Raw genomic sequence first — 12,147 nt, forward strand, 5'->3', positions numbered from 1 at the left:
CTTCGGGATCCCAGGAAAGTGCTTCGACACCAGCACTCAAATCACCTGGCACGTATAAATGTGCCTGGAAAGGATGTGAGCATCAGGGCAGTTTCAATCGAAAAATAGACTTGAAGCGACATGTAGACATATCCCACATATTCCCATCCAATTTCCAATGTCCAGAGGAGCTCTGCCGAAAGACTTTCAACAGGAAGGATGAAATCGAGTCCCACATGCGACTGCACTTGGAATTAAACGGTAAATATATCATTTTCGGGACAGCACATATTCAAAATCAACAGACTGAATAAGACGAATATATAGAGCCCCTACGAGTGACGAACGGAAGGTTTTTTGAATCAAATTGGGATCTACCTTTTGTTGTTGCCGGCATATCCGATAAAATGGCATTTTTATTGGATACAATCACCTTGACGAGATCAGAAGACAAGATAAAAGTATCTACTTGTGGGCAATATATCCGGGAGGAGTTTGGAGGCTCTGGCATCCGCCTTCTTATGAAGCTTATAAGTGTCATAGAGCAAGATGACCAAACAGAAGGTGAGAGGTGACTTGGCTATTAACCATAATACAATATCGTCGGTTCTAATAGAGACATAGATGATTATTTGGAGAGCGCTGACTTCATGGTGAAGATACAAGCCAACGGAGTCTTTGTATCATTCTCGCCATCATATGATTACCTTTGGGACCTGCTTCTGTGGATTTGCTTGACATTTCGTCAATCAAAAGTCGGGGAAATCTGCCTGTCTACGTGCACGATCGATGCAAATATTGTGTTACTTCAAGAATTAACACCATCAGCGATACCAGAAAACACCTCTTGTTGGTCCAGTCTCTTTGACACCGCAATCGTTGCAATGGACCCCCGCATCAACTGCAGCTCGCAGGCTTTTTTGGATGTTGATTTCAATATGATGCTTCAAATAGCAGCTGTCGAGTATCCAGTCATGGTCGACAATGGCCTGATACTCATGGGATATTCAACTGCTCTAGTTCCTGTTGAAGACTTCGATCATCGGACAATCCTCTGGCACTTGGAGACAGCAAAGCATGACTTTCAGTTCAAGACAACGGAGATATTGGCAACGGGAAAGACTTGGCTGAAGAAGACGAAGCTGGAGGATCTACAATTCAAAAGGGCTTTACTTGGCTGGTGCCCGCAAGCAATTAGTCTCCTGGGAACTTCCAACTCAGGTTCCTCTGTGCGACTGTCAGATGCAAGAGTCAAATACTCTACATGGAGCTGGAGGGGAGCCAATTTGCAGTTTACTGCAACGACCACATCACCCCTTCAGATTGGTGGACAGATTGGTGTCGAGTTTAAAAGAACAATCAACACATTGAAGTTCAGCGCTGGGAAAAACTATCAAAAATGTTTAACAAATAGTGTCAAGGAGCAAGTTGTTCTATATGACGTTATTGAATCTAGGGCTTGGCTTGTGCCATTGATCTGTGTTTTCCATGAAATGCTGCTAGCATACTGGCAGAAAATTCCGAAAGCCCACCAGAAGGGGCCTATTCCATTAGCTGTACCTTCGGCTGATGGTGCCCTGGCATCATTCGATGCACTGAGCGGTAGTGGTGGATGTATAGTTGAAGGATCAGGAGATGACCAGTTGACCATACGTGATCTAATACTTGGATTTTCAGTCAATATGTCCAAGACAGCCATATGTCCCCCATGGCGATCTAAAGTTTACGGGTATGAATTCATGGACATCGTCATGGACTCCCCCCAAGGTCATCTCAAGGAAAGCCGCACTGACAAGGAGGGGTTGGCGTGGATTTCATTACTGCGCCAGGTGAACTGCTTTTTCTGCTCAGGGCTGGGCGATGCGATTGCCGGGTTGAAGGCCAACATGCGCGAATCTCCCTGCAATAAGCTCCCTAAAGGCTTTGACTGGCTGGCCACAACTATGCACAGCCTAGACGCATTGAACAATCGACACGGCAGTCATCGTTCTACGAGCATAGAATGCCGGCTTTCTGATCAGCTTTCCTGGTTCTTGACTGGGTCTCCGTTCCAAATGTGTCAACATGCAATTGGAAGTCAAGTGTCTTGCTGGAACACAAGCCCTTTCCTACAGGAAATTAAGGATCACAGTCAGAGGCCTCAGGATAGGCAGACACCTGGGCAACCGCAGGAGTTTTGTGATGGAGCGGTGGTTTTTGGCCGTGGGAGAAGAGCTATGAGCCCTATCACGATGGGATCCTTTGTTGGAATGGTCGTTCCAACTCAATCAACTCAACATTCCACCGCCGTACTCACCATCAGAACCGCACAAGCGCCATCTATGGATGACTTTTCTGTTGAACTGGCTCATTCTGAACAGTTCGTTCAACATTGATTATATCGTGCCCCGCCCAATGTTCTGCCGAATAATGTCAAGGTGCTGGAATTGATGGTAACGGAGCAACTATCTCGGTTTTCTATGTTATGCATTTTCTTTGAAATAAAGTACTAGAATTTGACAAAAGATCGATTCTTGAATTGAAGCGGTAAAAACCTGGGCTTTTCTACTGTCAAAAAAAAAGAAAATAAAAAAAATAAAAAGAGAAAGAAAGAAAGAAATCCATGTGTTGCTTCATGTATGTACCTCTCTCTACATGAGATATTACAATTGAAGTTTAGATAGCCCTGCACTGTGGGAGAAATCCTTCCTTTCTGGCCAAATGATATCTTATTCACGCGTTATGATCAACAGTTTACACTTGTACATTTGTTCTTCTCGTAATGCGGACTTATGCAGCGATTGGTCTCATACGTGTCTTGGCGGGGATTACAGGAGCTCTTCCCCCTTGAGTGATCCTTTTGACCCACAACAATGCTTGTCGCTTGAGCATATCTCTGCGTGCCGAGTGATGAGATCATGATCCTGAGACGGCCTCTATTAAAAATAGTATTCGCTTTCTGCGCAATTTATTTAGCAGTGACAGTTTACAGCAGTGTATTCGTCGCCCGGCTTACTCAAACCCGTGGACCCCAAATCCAAGTCCCCGGAGCTGCGACGCCCCACAGCGCGAGCTGGAAAACATGGTTCCATCCTCTCCAGGCCCAGCCAAATGCGACCAGGGAATCCAGCGAGGAATGGTATCTGTTCCAGCACCTAGGGGGAAACGGCCCCTGGATTGAGAAATCAGGATCAAATGATGAGTTGTCCATTGCACCTCCCAAGGGGTGCTCGGTTGACCAAGTGCATATGGTAAGTGTCTATAAAGTTGCTGACGTTCCATTCTCACTAATAAAATACAGATATCGCGACATGGAGAGAGGTACCCGACACCATCTGCAGGCAACCGTATGTCAATCTTGAATTTTGATCCCCGAGCGCCAAGCTCATACAATTTCACACAGGTCATCTGCAGCTCCTCGAGCGCATTACAGCACTCAAAGTACCATTGAATGGCTCGCTATCATTCCTCAACAACTGGACTTACTTCACCGATGACCCCTCCAAGGACTTTGGTCAGCTCACCAGCACCGGGCCTTATGCAGGCATCTTAGGTGCATTCACCACGGGAGTCAGATTTCGCACCCGATATGCCAATCTACTACCCAAGGACTCGATCACCCGTTTCTGGGCTAGCGACTCCCAGCGCGTCATAGAAACAGCCCGATATTTCGCTTCTGGGTTATTCGGGCTCGAATGGGAAAGCCACAAAAATGCAGTGCTAGAGATAATTCCGGAGACGTTTGAGCGAGGCGCGGATACCCTGACACCGGGCGAAACGTGCCGTAATTATGTTGAGGACAAGTCGCATGGCCATGATCTGGGTGCTAGACAGTTGGCTTTATTTCAGGATTGGTACATTCCCGGTATCGCTCAGCGCCTACTGAAAGATAACCCTGCTTTGGGTTCGTTGGCCAATATGGAAGTTTACGGTATGCAAGAGATGTGTGGATCTGAGACTATGGTTCGTGGATCTAGTCTCTGGTGTGATGTGTTTACCAGGGAAGACTGGGATCACTTTGAATATGCCCGTGACTTGTTGCACTATTACCGTGCTGGGCCAGGAAATGCATATGCTCGGGCGATGGGATGGCTCTGGTTGAATGCAACGTCTACCTTGTTGCAGAAAGGAATTGAAGCAGGGACAATGTTTTTGAGTTTGTAGGTGCAATAACTTTGATGTCATCCTTGGAACCTCCCTAGCTGACCAGTTCCAGCGCTCATGATGGAGACATTGTGCCCATTCTTACAGCCTTGGGGGTTCTATCTGCACATGGTGAAAGCCCCCTTCCACCCAGCTACTTTGTCGCCGACAGACTCTGGCGCACTTCATCAGTTTTGCCTATGGGTGGACGAATGATAATGGAGCGACTAAGTTGTTCGGACGAGAAGGACAAATTTATCCGGATCAACATCAATGATCGGGTAGTGCCATTGCCGTTTTGTAGAGCGGGCCCAGGAAGCTCATGCTCGCTGGATAATTTTATCAAATACCTTAACTCTCAGGAAGTCTCCTTTGAAGATTATGGACAAGCGTGTGGGTTAAAAGATCATGCGGAGAGGATCACATTCCTGCGTCAGGACTGAATGTATAGTCAATATATTTCAATTGGATGCTCCAAAAATTGTCTTCGGTGCTACTGTCGAAAAATGAAGCAAGAACTTAGCAGGTCATTGAAAGCATAAACAAAGATTCAACTCGAAAGCCAGATGAGGTGAATCGAACATAGATCAGAATTCTAAGTGATAGTGATGGCGGGTCATGTGACTGGTATCCCAGCGAACCACTGTTTACCAAAAGTTTCCCGTTTTTTGTTGCTTGACTCGAGCTTTGCCCCATCCCAGGCGGGACCATTCAATCCCTATTCAACTCCACATATTACCTCTCTCTACCACTACTGCAGCTCCATATTGCAAGATACACCCACGGAGTACCTTCCACAATGGAGTACCACGCCGTCCCTCCAGAGGAGCGCGCCAGAGATGAGCAGGGCAACCTTTTGCCCTGGGGTTATGTTTACAAAGAGTGAGTCGGAATCCATGCCGCTTTAATCACAAGTCTCCTCTGTTGAATGAACTAACAAACTTAGTGAATCCCGCAATCCCCGACGACCACCAGAGGAATCAGGGCCCTTCGGCAAGAGGAGAAACGCACGATATGAGCATGCTCGATCCCGAACACGAACAGGCACCCCAGCAAAGCGCGAGAACCCCAATGTCGCCGAATTCGGTCGATTATTCGCCCAGCAAGTCGATGAAGAGAAGATCAGCGGCCTCCCCAAATCAAACTCATCCTCCAGCCTCGACAACCCACGCAAGCAAACAGAGAAAGTCGCGACCGAATGCTTCTTATACGGGTACAAGGCCAAGGACAGCGAGTGGAAGGTTATCGACAAGTACGAGCGCATCTCACAAGGCATGATTTGTGAAGATTACCCACGCAGCGACCCGAATTCCACATCTCAGTATGCCCAGCTGCTGAGCGGCGGCGACGTCGTCATCCGCGCGAACCTATCCGCCGATGCCAACCGAAAGTCTAAGCGCTATGCTGGTGGTTTCCACTGGATCAAGATCACATTCGACTCGGCCCAGGCTGCGGATCGCGCATGCTTCTATTCACCACAAGAGGTCGATGGCCACCTTGTTTTCTGTGAGCTTTACCACGGCCACGGTCCTTCTGAGGATTCCGCTATTCCCGCCGACTCAAACGATGAATTCCCTTTGCGCACGAGAGCGCCGCGTACCCTGACCTCTACACAATCAACCTCTTTCTTGTCCAGCAAGGACCAAGACCGTCTCACCCTGCCGCGGTCTTTCGCTATGAACAACCTCTCTAGTGTTATGGATGCCCCAGAACCAGAAGACGGCTCGTCTTTTGACTCGTCAACCGCAACTTTCACTACCGGCACTGCCACCGGAACAACCGTCACTGCGACTGGCGCATCCTCAAGCTTTGATCGCTCCTTATCGCTGCACCAGCGCAACGTCCCTACTACTCCTGTGGAGCCGAAGCCGGAATCCGAATACATGACGCACATTCCTACCGTTCGACGCACGAAACTACGCCCTCTCGCCGAGGCCCTCCCCCCTCAGCCCACAGTTACCGAGCGCGTGCTAAGATCCATCCCGATTCTGAGTTGGTTCACTGGTGATATTGTGGGTGATGGACCTCAATTCCGCGAGGACGGTGCCTTTGACTATGACAAGTCAAACTCCTACTGGCGGTTCTGGTACATGGTGGACAAGGTTCTCGGAACAGATATTTGTGGACTGAAGGAGGAGTCTTAAATGACTGTCACGTACGCGACTTTCAGTCGACATTTCTCCTGGTGATTGCTTCCTCTGGAGGCATCGTTCATTGGAGACCACCACTCAAAGTGCATTCTAGGCGTCGTGGTTGGATTTATTTTTGGTGTACGATAGTCCTTGGGTATTTGACGTAGACATTATGAACCGTCCTACAAGGACTCTTTTCACGCTTCAACTTTCCAGCTTCCTGCAAGCCCGTTCAAATATCTTACGTAATCACGAATCTAGCAAAGCCCATAAATCCTAAGGTTATGGATTCTTCGCACCGATAGAAAGAAGTCGATACGATCCACTCAATCCCAGAGGAAGAAAAAAGCTCAAGGGAACAGACAGAATGAGCCATAGCAAAACCATCCGCAAAGGAAATCGGAAAACATAATAGAAACTGAAAACAACCGAATAGAACGGGATGAAACCATTTCATTGATCATTGATTGATCATAGACCAAAAATTTTTGCAAAGTTATCTATTTATTCGGCCTTGCTCTCGAAGTTCTCGCCCTCAACAAGCTCGGGGATATCATCCTCGTCATCGTTCTTGTCACCACCCTGAGCCTTCTGCATGTTCTGGTAGCTCTCGGCGAGCTTGCGGAGGGAGGCAAGGGAGTCGGGACCCAGCTGGTTCAGGATGCCGGGGACGAGCTCAGTGAGCTCCTTCTCCTCACCGTTTCCGTAGAGGGCGAAGGTGTTGGAGGGGACGGAGGCGTGGACTGAGGAATTGTTAGTGGTGCGCGGAGGGGTGTGGTGGAGATGGGCTTACCGCGGGGGTTGGCGAAGTGGATGACGTTGCCGTCCTCCTTGAACATGTTGACCTCCTCAATTCCCTGGATGGGCTGGACGTTCATCTTCTTAAGGGTGGCCTGGAGCTTCTTGTCGTCGGCACCGGAGTTGCGGTTGACCTTCTTGACGACGCGGCGGGGGGTACCCTTACCACTGTTAGGAAAACATTGTTAGTCGGACTGTGTTGGAATTTGAATTGCGGTTGCGGTTGTGGGTGCGAGTTTGATGTGGTAGTGATGCGGGTTGGTGATTATCGGTCGGCATGGATTCGGTGCAGGTTCCTGATCCCGTTGGTGAAAATCACGTAGTCGCGTAGTCCCCCATCAAATAGCAAGTCTCAAAGAAGCCGGAGATTGTAATAGCGTAGTTGATTTCGGGGTGTGGGAGTTGAGTCGAATTGTTGTCGCACCGAATCCATGAAGCGAAACGAAAGAACCGGAATGGAGGGGTCGGGGAAGAGTCTGGATTTAGAGATTATACGTACCCTGTCGAGTCAACAAAGTCAGCATTCCGCTTCCAAAACAACTGTAGGGAGTTCGCAGAGGCCATAACAGTCGGCTGACATGTCTATAAGTCAAGATGCAAGAAAGAGCAAGTTCTGGCAGCGCATATTGTTCACAATGAACTGCCCACTAGCTCAGAGCTCTATCCCAGCATCGACTCATAAAACACCAACCAACTTCCAATAGCCCCGCAAGACAAATTCACATACCGGTGCGAGCGCTCGCCTGCATTCTAGCCAACTTTGCTGTGTCCATCTTGATGGTTGTGAGGGGGTGTCTTCTACAGCGTCGGGTTAGCCGATGATCACCGAAGAGCAGCGGGGAAGGGCGAGTAAGCGAATGTCCCTGGTGAAAGACAGGACGCAGAATCGAAATCCAGCAGAGATTCTAGGCGAAATTAGAGGTATGGTGGTGGGCTTACCGGAATTGAAGGTGAGTGTGGAGGTGTGTAATCGGATTCAAGTTCGAGAGGGAAAGATGATGATGCACTATGGAGAGTTTTGTGTGGGGAGTTACAAAAACGGAAGATTCGCTAATGCGCCACTGTCGAGCTCCGCTATAATTCTACAATTCTACGGGAAGAGCTTGTTTCTTGTCAATAAGATCATAATTTTGCTATACATGTCGCATCTAAGTGATGTTCTTTGGTATTCTTGTCTGCAGTGGAATTGATTGTGGGCGAACACAAAACTGAAGCTCGGCTAAACCCTAAGAGTCATGTTCCCCCACCGCCCGGGGAGAGCTTCATGCCAACTCGGATATGAATCCTGGAATGTCTTGTCAGATTTCACTACTAACGTCTGAATTCAATGCTCAGCTTGATAAAGGTATAATAATTTGGGAGCTACTACGTGAAAGCGTCTAGTATATCAGTGGTTATAGACATCCTTGCATATGCCCGCACTGGAAAATGACCTGCGCCTGGAAGTTAGTACAGAGTATACAGGCACCTGTTGAGCAAGTCGGTTTCTTCTATTGGAAGCAGGAGAATTAGCGTTAAGAACATCGACATGATATCAATGCTAATCCAAACGTTTCCCTGACAGTGTTCCAAGATTTTGTCCTGGAGGTTCCACCTGGGGTTGCACCTTGCAAGCTCCAATTACATAGGTCAGGCTGGGTATATTCTATCAGGCAAGCACCACTCAGGTTCTCGCTACGTATACCCAAGCGACTATAGTATTGACTTGAAGAAGTGAAGGTCTTGAGATGGGCCAGAGCCAATTGAACGACCATATTTACATAAACAAAATGGGGCAAGTTGATCGACATCATAGTTGGTCTTGCAATATATATATTCAATTTTACATTCTAATTAACTGCCATTTTCTCCCTGCGCAAGATTGTCTCAAGGCTGCTCAAGCCTTGGAAACATTCAGTCCGGGGCGATACCCCTTTTCTTATCCCACAAGTTGAAATAATTCCGCCACTTATGCTTCTCCTGAAATCCAAGCAACCGCTTAATCTTCGCATTCGTCAACGGTGCCTCAAACTCCTCCATCTCCCGCGTAATAGGCGTATTAGGAAACAACTTCCGCAACAACTCCCTAGTAGGGCTCAGATTCGTAATTGAATCATTCGTCGCATTAAAAACCTGGAATCCCAACCCATCCTTCCGCAAAGCTGCCTCACACATTCCACCCAAATCCCGCGAATCAATGTATGCCCACCCATGTACCTTCCACAGCTCGGGCTCATGAACATAACTGTGAAAGGTATCCTCATTGTACTCGTCAGGCCCGATAACATGTCCAATACGGAGAACGTAGATATCAGCCCCAAACCGGGCTGCGAAGCCGCGTGACACACGCTCGTTGCACAGCTTCGCAATGGCATATGTATCCGTCGGACAGACGTCGTGATCTTCTTCGATGGGGAAGGATGAGTAATTAGCATCGCCTTGAGCAAATGCTACCCCGTACACGGTAGTGCTGCTTGCGACGACGATTTTCCGGATTCCGAGCTTGCAGGCTGCTTCACAGATGTTGTATGTACCTTGCGTATTTGAGCGGAAGAGCTCGTTGTCTGGTACGAGCATATTGCGTGGATACCCGGCCATGTGAATAACGGCGTCGGGCGGAGGGGGAGGCCTTCGGGGAAGGGCTCGGTTAGTGCCCATTGTCCGGAGAGTGCGTTGAAGACCTGGCCGCTGTCGGCCAGGTCGGTCCTCAGGGTGTGCACGCCTTGGCGGGACGTTGGGACTAGATCTAGATTCAGGATCTGGTGTCCGTTGTCGAGAAGTTCGGTGATGATGGATTGGCCTGCTTTGCCAGAGCCGCCGGTCACGACGATGCGGCCCAGTTTTGCGAGAGTGGCTCTGAACATTTGAACGACGTGGGATTGGGAATGAAGTGAATACTTCAAGGCTTAGGGATGCTTGGGATTCTCAGAGGAAGGGGCACGAGTAGGATAGCGAATCATGACTTCTATCGAATCATCATGATGACATTTGCGTCCAAGAGCAGTAAACGGAGGTGTAACTTCTCCTAAATGGCCAATCACTTAAAAAATTTGAAACATGATGGCATTCGTTGAATGGCGTTCCTCAAAAATGATGGGGTTTGTTTCTCCAGGTCTAGAAGCATGTGGTGTAAGTGAAATATCTACATTCCATGCCCAGGCAGTGTATAACCCAGGATGAGATAGCTGTAGATCACGAGATTAGCCACACTTAGAAATTTGAGCCTCAGTCCAGTCCCAAAGCTTCTCAGGGATATCCGGACTTTGAACAAAAGCAGTACCTGTACTGCGATATCCAACAGGCGTATAATAAGCACCATTAACCAAGTTCTCTTTGGCAGTAGTAGCAGTCCACAGGGAGTTAAAAGCACCGGTAGGAGTACTCCTAAAGAAAAGTCCCACAACCATCTCTACACCATGCTTCATGGAGAAGCCAAGAGCCTTAGCATGCCCATACAAGTCACTATTTACAGCACCAGGATGCACAGCAACCGACATAATCTCCGGATACCTTCTCGCAAGCTCCTTTGCAAAGAAAATATTCGCAGCCTTAGATGCACCATACCGGTACCAAGTACTCCCCGCCAAAAGCGATTCTGTAGAAGTAATCCCCTCAAACGTTGTCGGGCTAACGGCATGCGCGACGGACGCCAAGCTCAGAACGCGAACATCCGGTGTGACGCCTTTCGCGCGATCCCGCACGACAGTCTCCTGTAGCGTAGGAAGAAGTAGCTTCGTGAGCAGGAAATGACCCACATGGTTCGTGCCCAGCTGCACCTCAAATCCCTCTTCTGTTTTTGCCGCCGGGTTACCCATTGTGCCCGCGTTGAGAATGAGGATGTCTAGCCGGTCGCTGTCGGCCTGGAACTGGGCCGCGGCCGCGCGGATCGATCTGAAGGAGCCTAGGTCTAGTGGGAGGTAACGGATGTCGATAGGGGAGGAAAGTTCATTCTGGATTGATTCTATCGCTACGCGGGCTTTGCTTTCGGTGCGCGCGGCGAGATAGATTCGCGATGGGTTGTGCTTGGAGAGCTGGCGGATTGTTTCTTTGCCGATTCCTGCATTTCCTGGAATTACGAAGCTGTTAGCTTGGGTTTGGGTGCGATTGTCATTTCAATGTTTTTGTTTACCTCCTGTGAGTAGGATTACCTTGCCTTCCAGGCTAGGGATGTCGCGATCGGGCTTGAAGGAGGAACCGAGAAGGCCGAAAGTGGCCTCGTTTAGTGTCGGGCCGACGCTCGAGAGAGACTCCAGAGGGTGCCACAAGCCGTAGCTTAGAAACCCGCTACTGGCAACCATGTCGCGAATGTCCATTTTGTAAGTGAATGTATGTTGAGGAATTTTTTAATGATGGGTTGATCTTTACTGAAAGCCCACTAAAGCCTCCCGCTGCTAAGAAGAAGCTAGGGGGTTTATTGACATGATACCCCATGATTTCTAAAAAGCTGTACAAATGACAGAGAAATGTATGAAGACTAAGTTGGCTTAACCGTTGACTGTCATTTCCAATTTATTCTCAAAATGCTGATGCGTGTAAATATATCGTCAAAACATGTATCTAAATCTTGACTCAAGACGCGACTTCTAGTTTGCCGATCAATATAGAGTAGTGGAGCATCTTACTTCATTCCAACTTTATCCCGCTCACTCACTGTGCCCTGCTCCCAAGGACGCCCCAGAATGCACCTCTAGCTGAAGCAAGCCCAAAGAATATTTTGGTGATGACATCGTCGGCCTAGAGGTGGTAGAGCTCCCTCCATAACACGCTCATTGGAGAACACTTGCATCCTTAAAGCCTTGGTATGCCTCTGTAGTGTCGAGCATGATGTCCAGCCTCAACTCGAAAGGCCCCAGGTCCTGAGAGCGAACGATCTTGGCAACTTAGAGCATGGAGCATTCCCCTGCGGAGAATGACTTTCTTATCAATGGCGCCAGGCTTTCATACTCAAGTCCGGTAGACTGCTCCTTTGTGATACCTGGAACTGGCCGGCTCTGAGCCTCATTTGACCCATCAAATAGTAGACGTGGATTCTGGAGACGGGCCCAGCCGTGAGTTTGCGAGGCGATAATGGTGAAGCGAAGTCACCAGTTTCAGCGAGTTCGTCCTCGCATGGCATATGAAGCATAGAAGCTCAGCA

The 12,147-nt window shown here is 48.6% G+C and overlaps 6 protein-coding genes across 6 annotated transcripts; 3 read left to right on the forward strand and 3 right to left on the reverse strand.

The window, feature by feature from the left end:
* Positions 1-863: 863 nt before the first annotated feature.
* On the forward strand, positions 864-2,354 carry N7503_000411 (uncharacterized protein; the record flags this gene model as incomplete). Its single annotated transcript, XM_057059972.1, has 1 exon — positions 864-2,354. The coding sequence occupies one exon, from the start codon at positions 864-866 to the stop codon at positions 2,352-2,354; it is 1,491 nt and encodes a 496-aa protein (XP_056926895.1).
* Positions 2,355-2,876: 522 nt separating this feature from the next.
* On the forward strand, positions 2,877-4,122 carry N7503_000412 (Multiple inositol polyphosphate phosphatase; the record flags this gene model as incomplete). The annotated part of the gene is made up of 3 exons (XM_057059973.1): positions 2,877-3,209; positions 3,260-3,305; positions 3,362-4,122. The coding sequence occupies 3 exons, from the start codon at positions 2,877-2,879 to the stop codon at positions 4,120-4,122; spliced, it is 1,140 nt and encodes a 379-aa protein (XP_056926896.1).
* Positions 4,123-4,900: 778 nt separating this feature from the next.
* On the forward strand, positions 4,901-6,245 carry N7503_000413 (uncharacterized protein; the record flags this gene model as incomplete). Its single annotated transcript, XM_057059974.1, has 2 exons — positions 4,901-4,983; positions 5,048-6,245. 2 exons carry the CDS (start codon positions 4,901-4,903, stop codon positions 6,243-6,245), a joined length of 1,281 nt encoding a protein of 426 aa, XP_056926897.1.
* Positions 6,246-6,737: 492 nt separating this feature from the next.
* N7503_000414 (nascent polypeptide-associated complex subunit family protein) lies at positions 6,738-7,595 on the reverse strand (the record flags this gene model as incomplete). Its single annotated transcript, XM_057059975.1, has 3 exons — positions 6,738-6,976; positions 7,027-7,199; positions 7,531-7,595. The coding sequence occupies 3 exons, from the start codon at positions 7,593-7,595 to the stop codon at positions 6,738-6,740; spliced, it is 477 nt and encodes a 158-aa protein (XP_056926898.1).
* Positions 7,596-8,924: 1,329 nt separating this feature from the next.
* Positions 8,925-9,874, reverse strand: N7503_000415 (NAD-dependent epimerase/dehydratase family protein; the record flags this gene model as incomplete). The annotated part of the gene is made up of 2 exons (XM_057059976.1): positions 8,925-9,544; positions 9,601-9,874. The coding sequence occupies 2 exons, from the start codon at positions 9,872-9,874 to the stop codon at positions 8,925-8,927; spliced, it is 894 nt and encodes a 297-aa protein (XP_056926899.1).
* Positions 9,875-10,210: 336 nt separating this feature from the next.
* Positions 10,211-11,323, reverse strand: N7503_000416 (putative short-chain dehydrogenase/reductase family protein; the record flags this gene model as incomplete). The annotated part of the gene is made up of 2 exons (XM_057059977.1): positions 10,211-11,076; positions 11,140-11,323. The coding sequence occupies 2 exons, from the start codon at positions 11,321-11,323 to the stop codon at positions 10,211-10,213; spliced, it is 1,050 nt and encodes a 349-aa protein (XP_056926900.1).
* Between the last annotated feature and the right edge of the window lie 824 nt (positions 11,324-12,147).

The sequence above is a fragment of the Penicillium pulvis genome, assembly GCF_028828015.1.
Source record: "Penicillium pulvis strain IBT 33274 chromosome Unknown contig_10_segment0_segment0, whole genome shotgun sequence".
Classification (NCBI taxonomy): Eukaryota; Fungi; Ascomycota; class Eurotiomycetes; order Eurotiales; family Aspergillaceae; genus Penicillium; species Penicillium pulvis.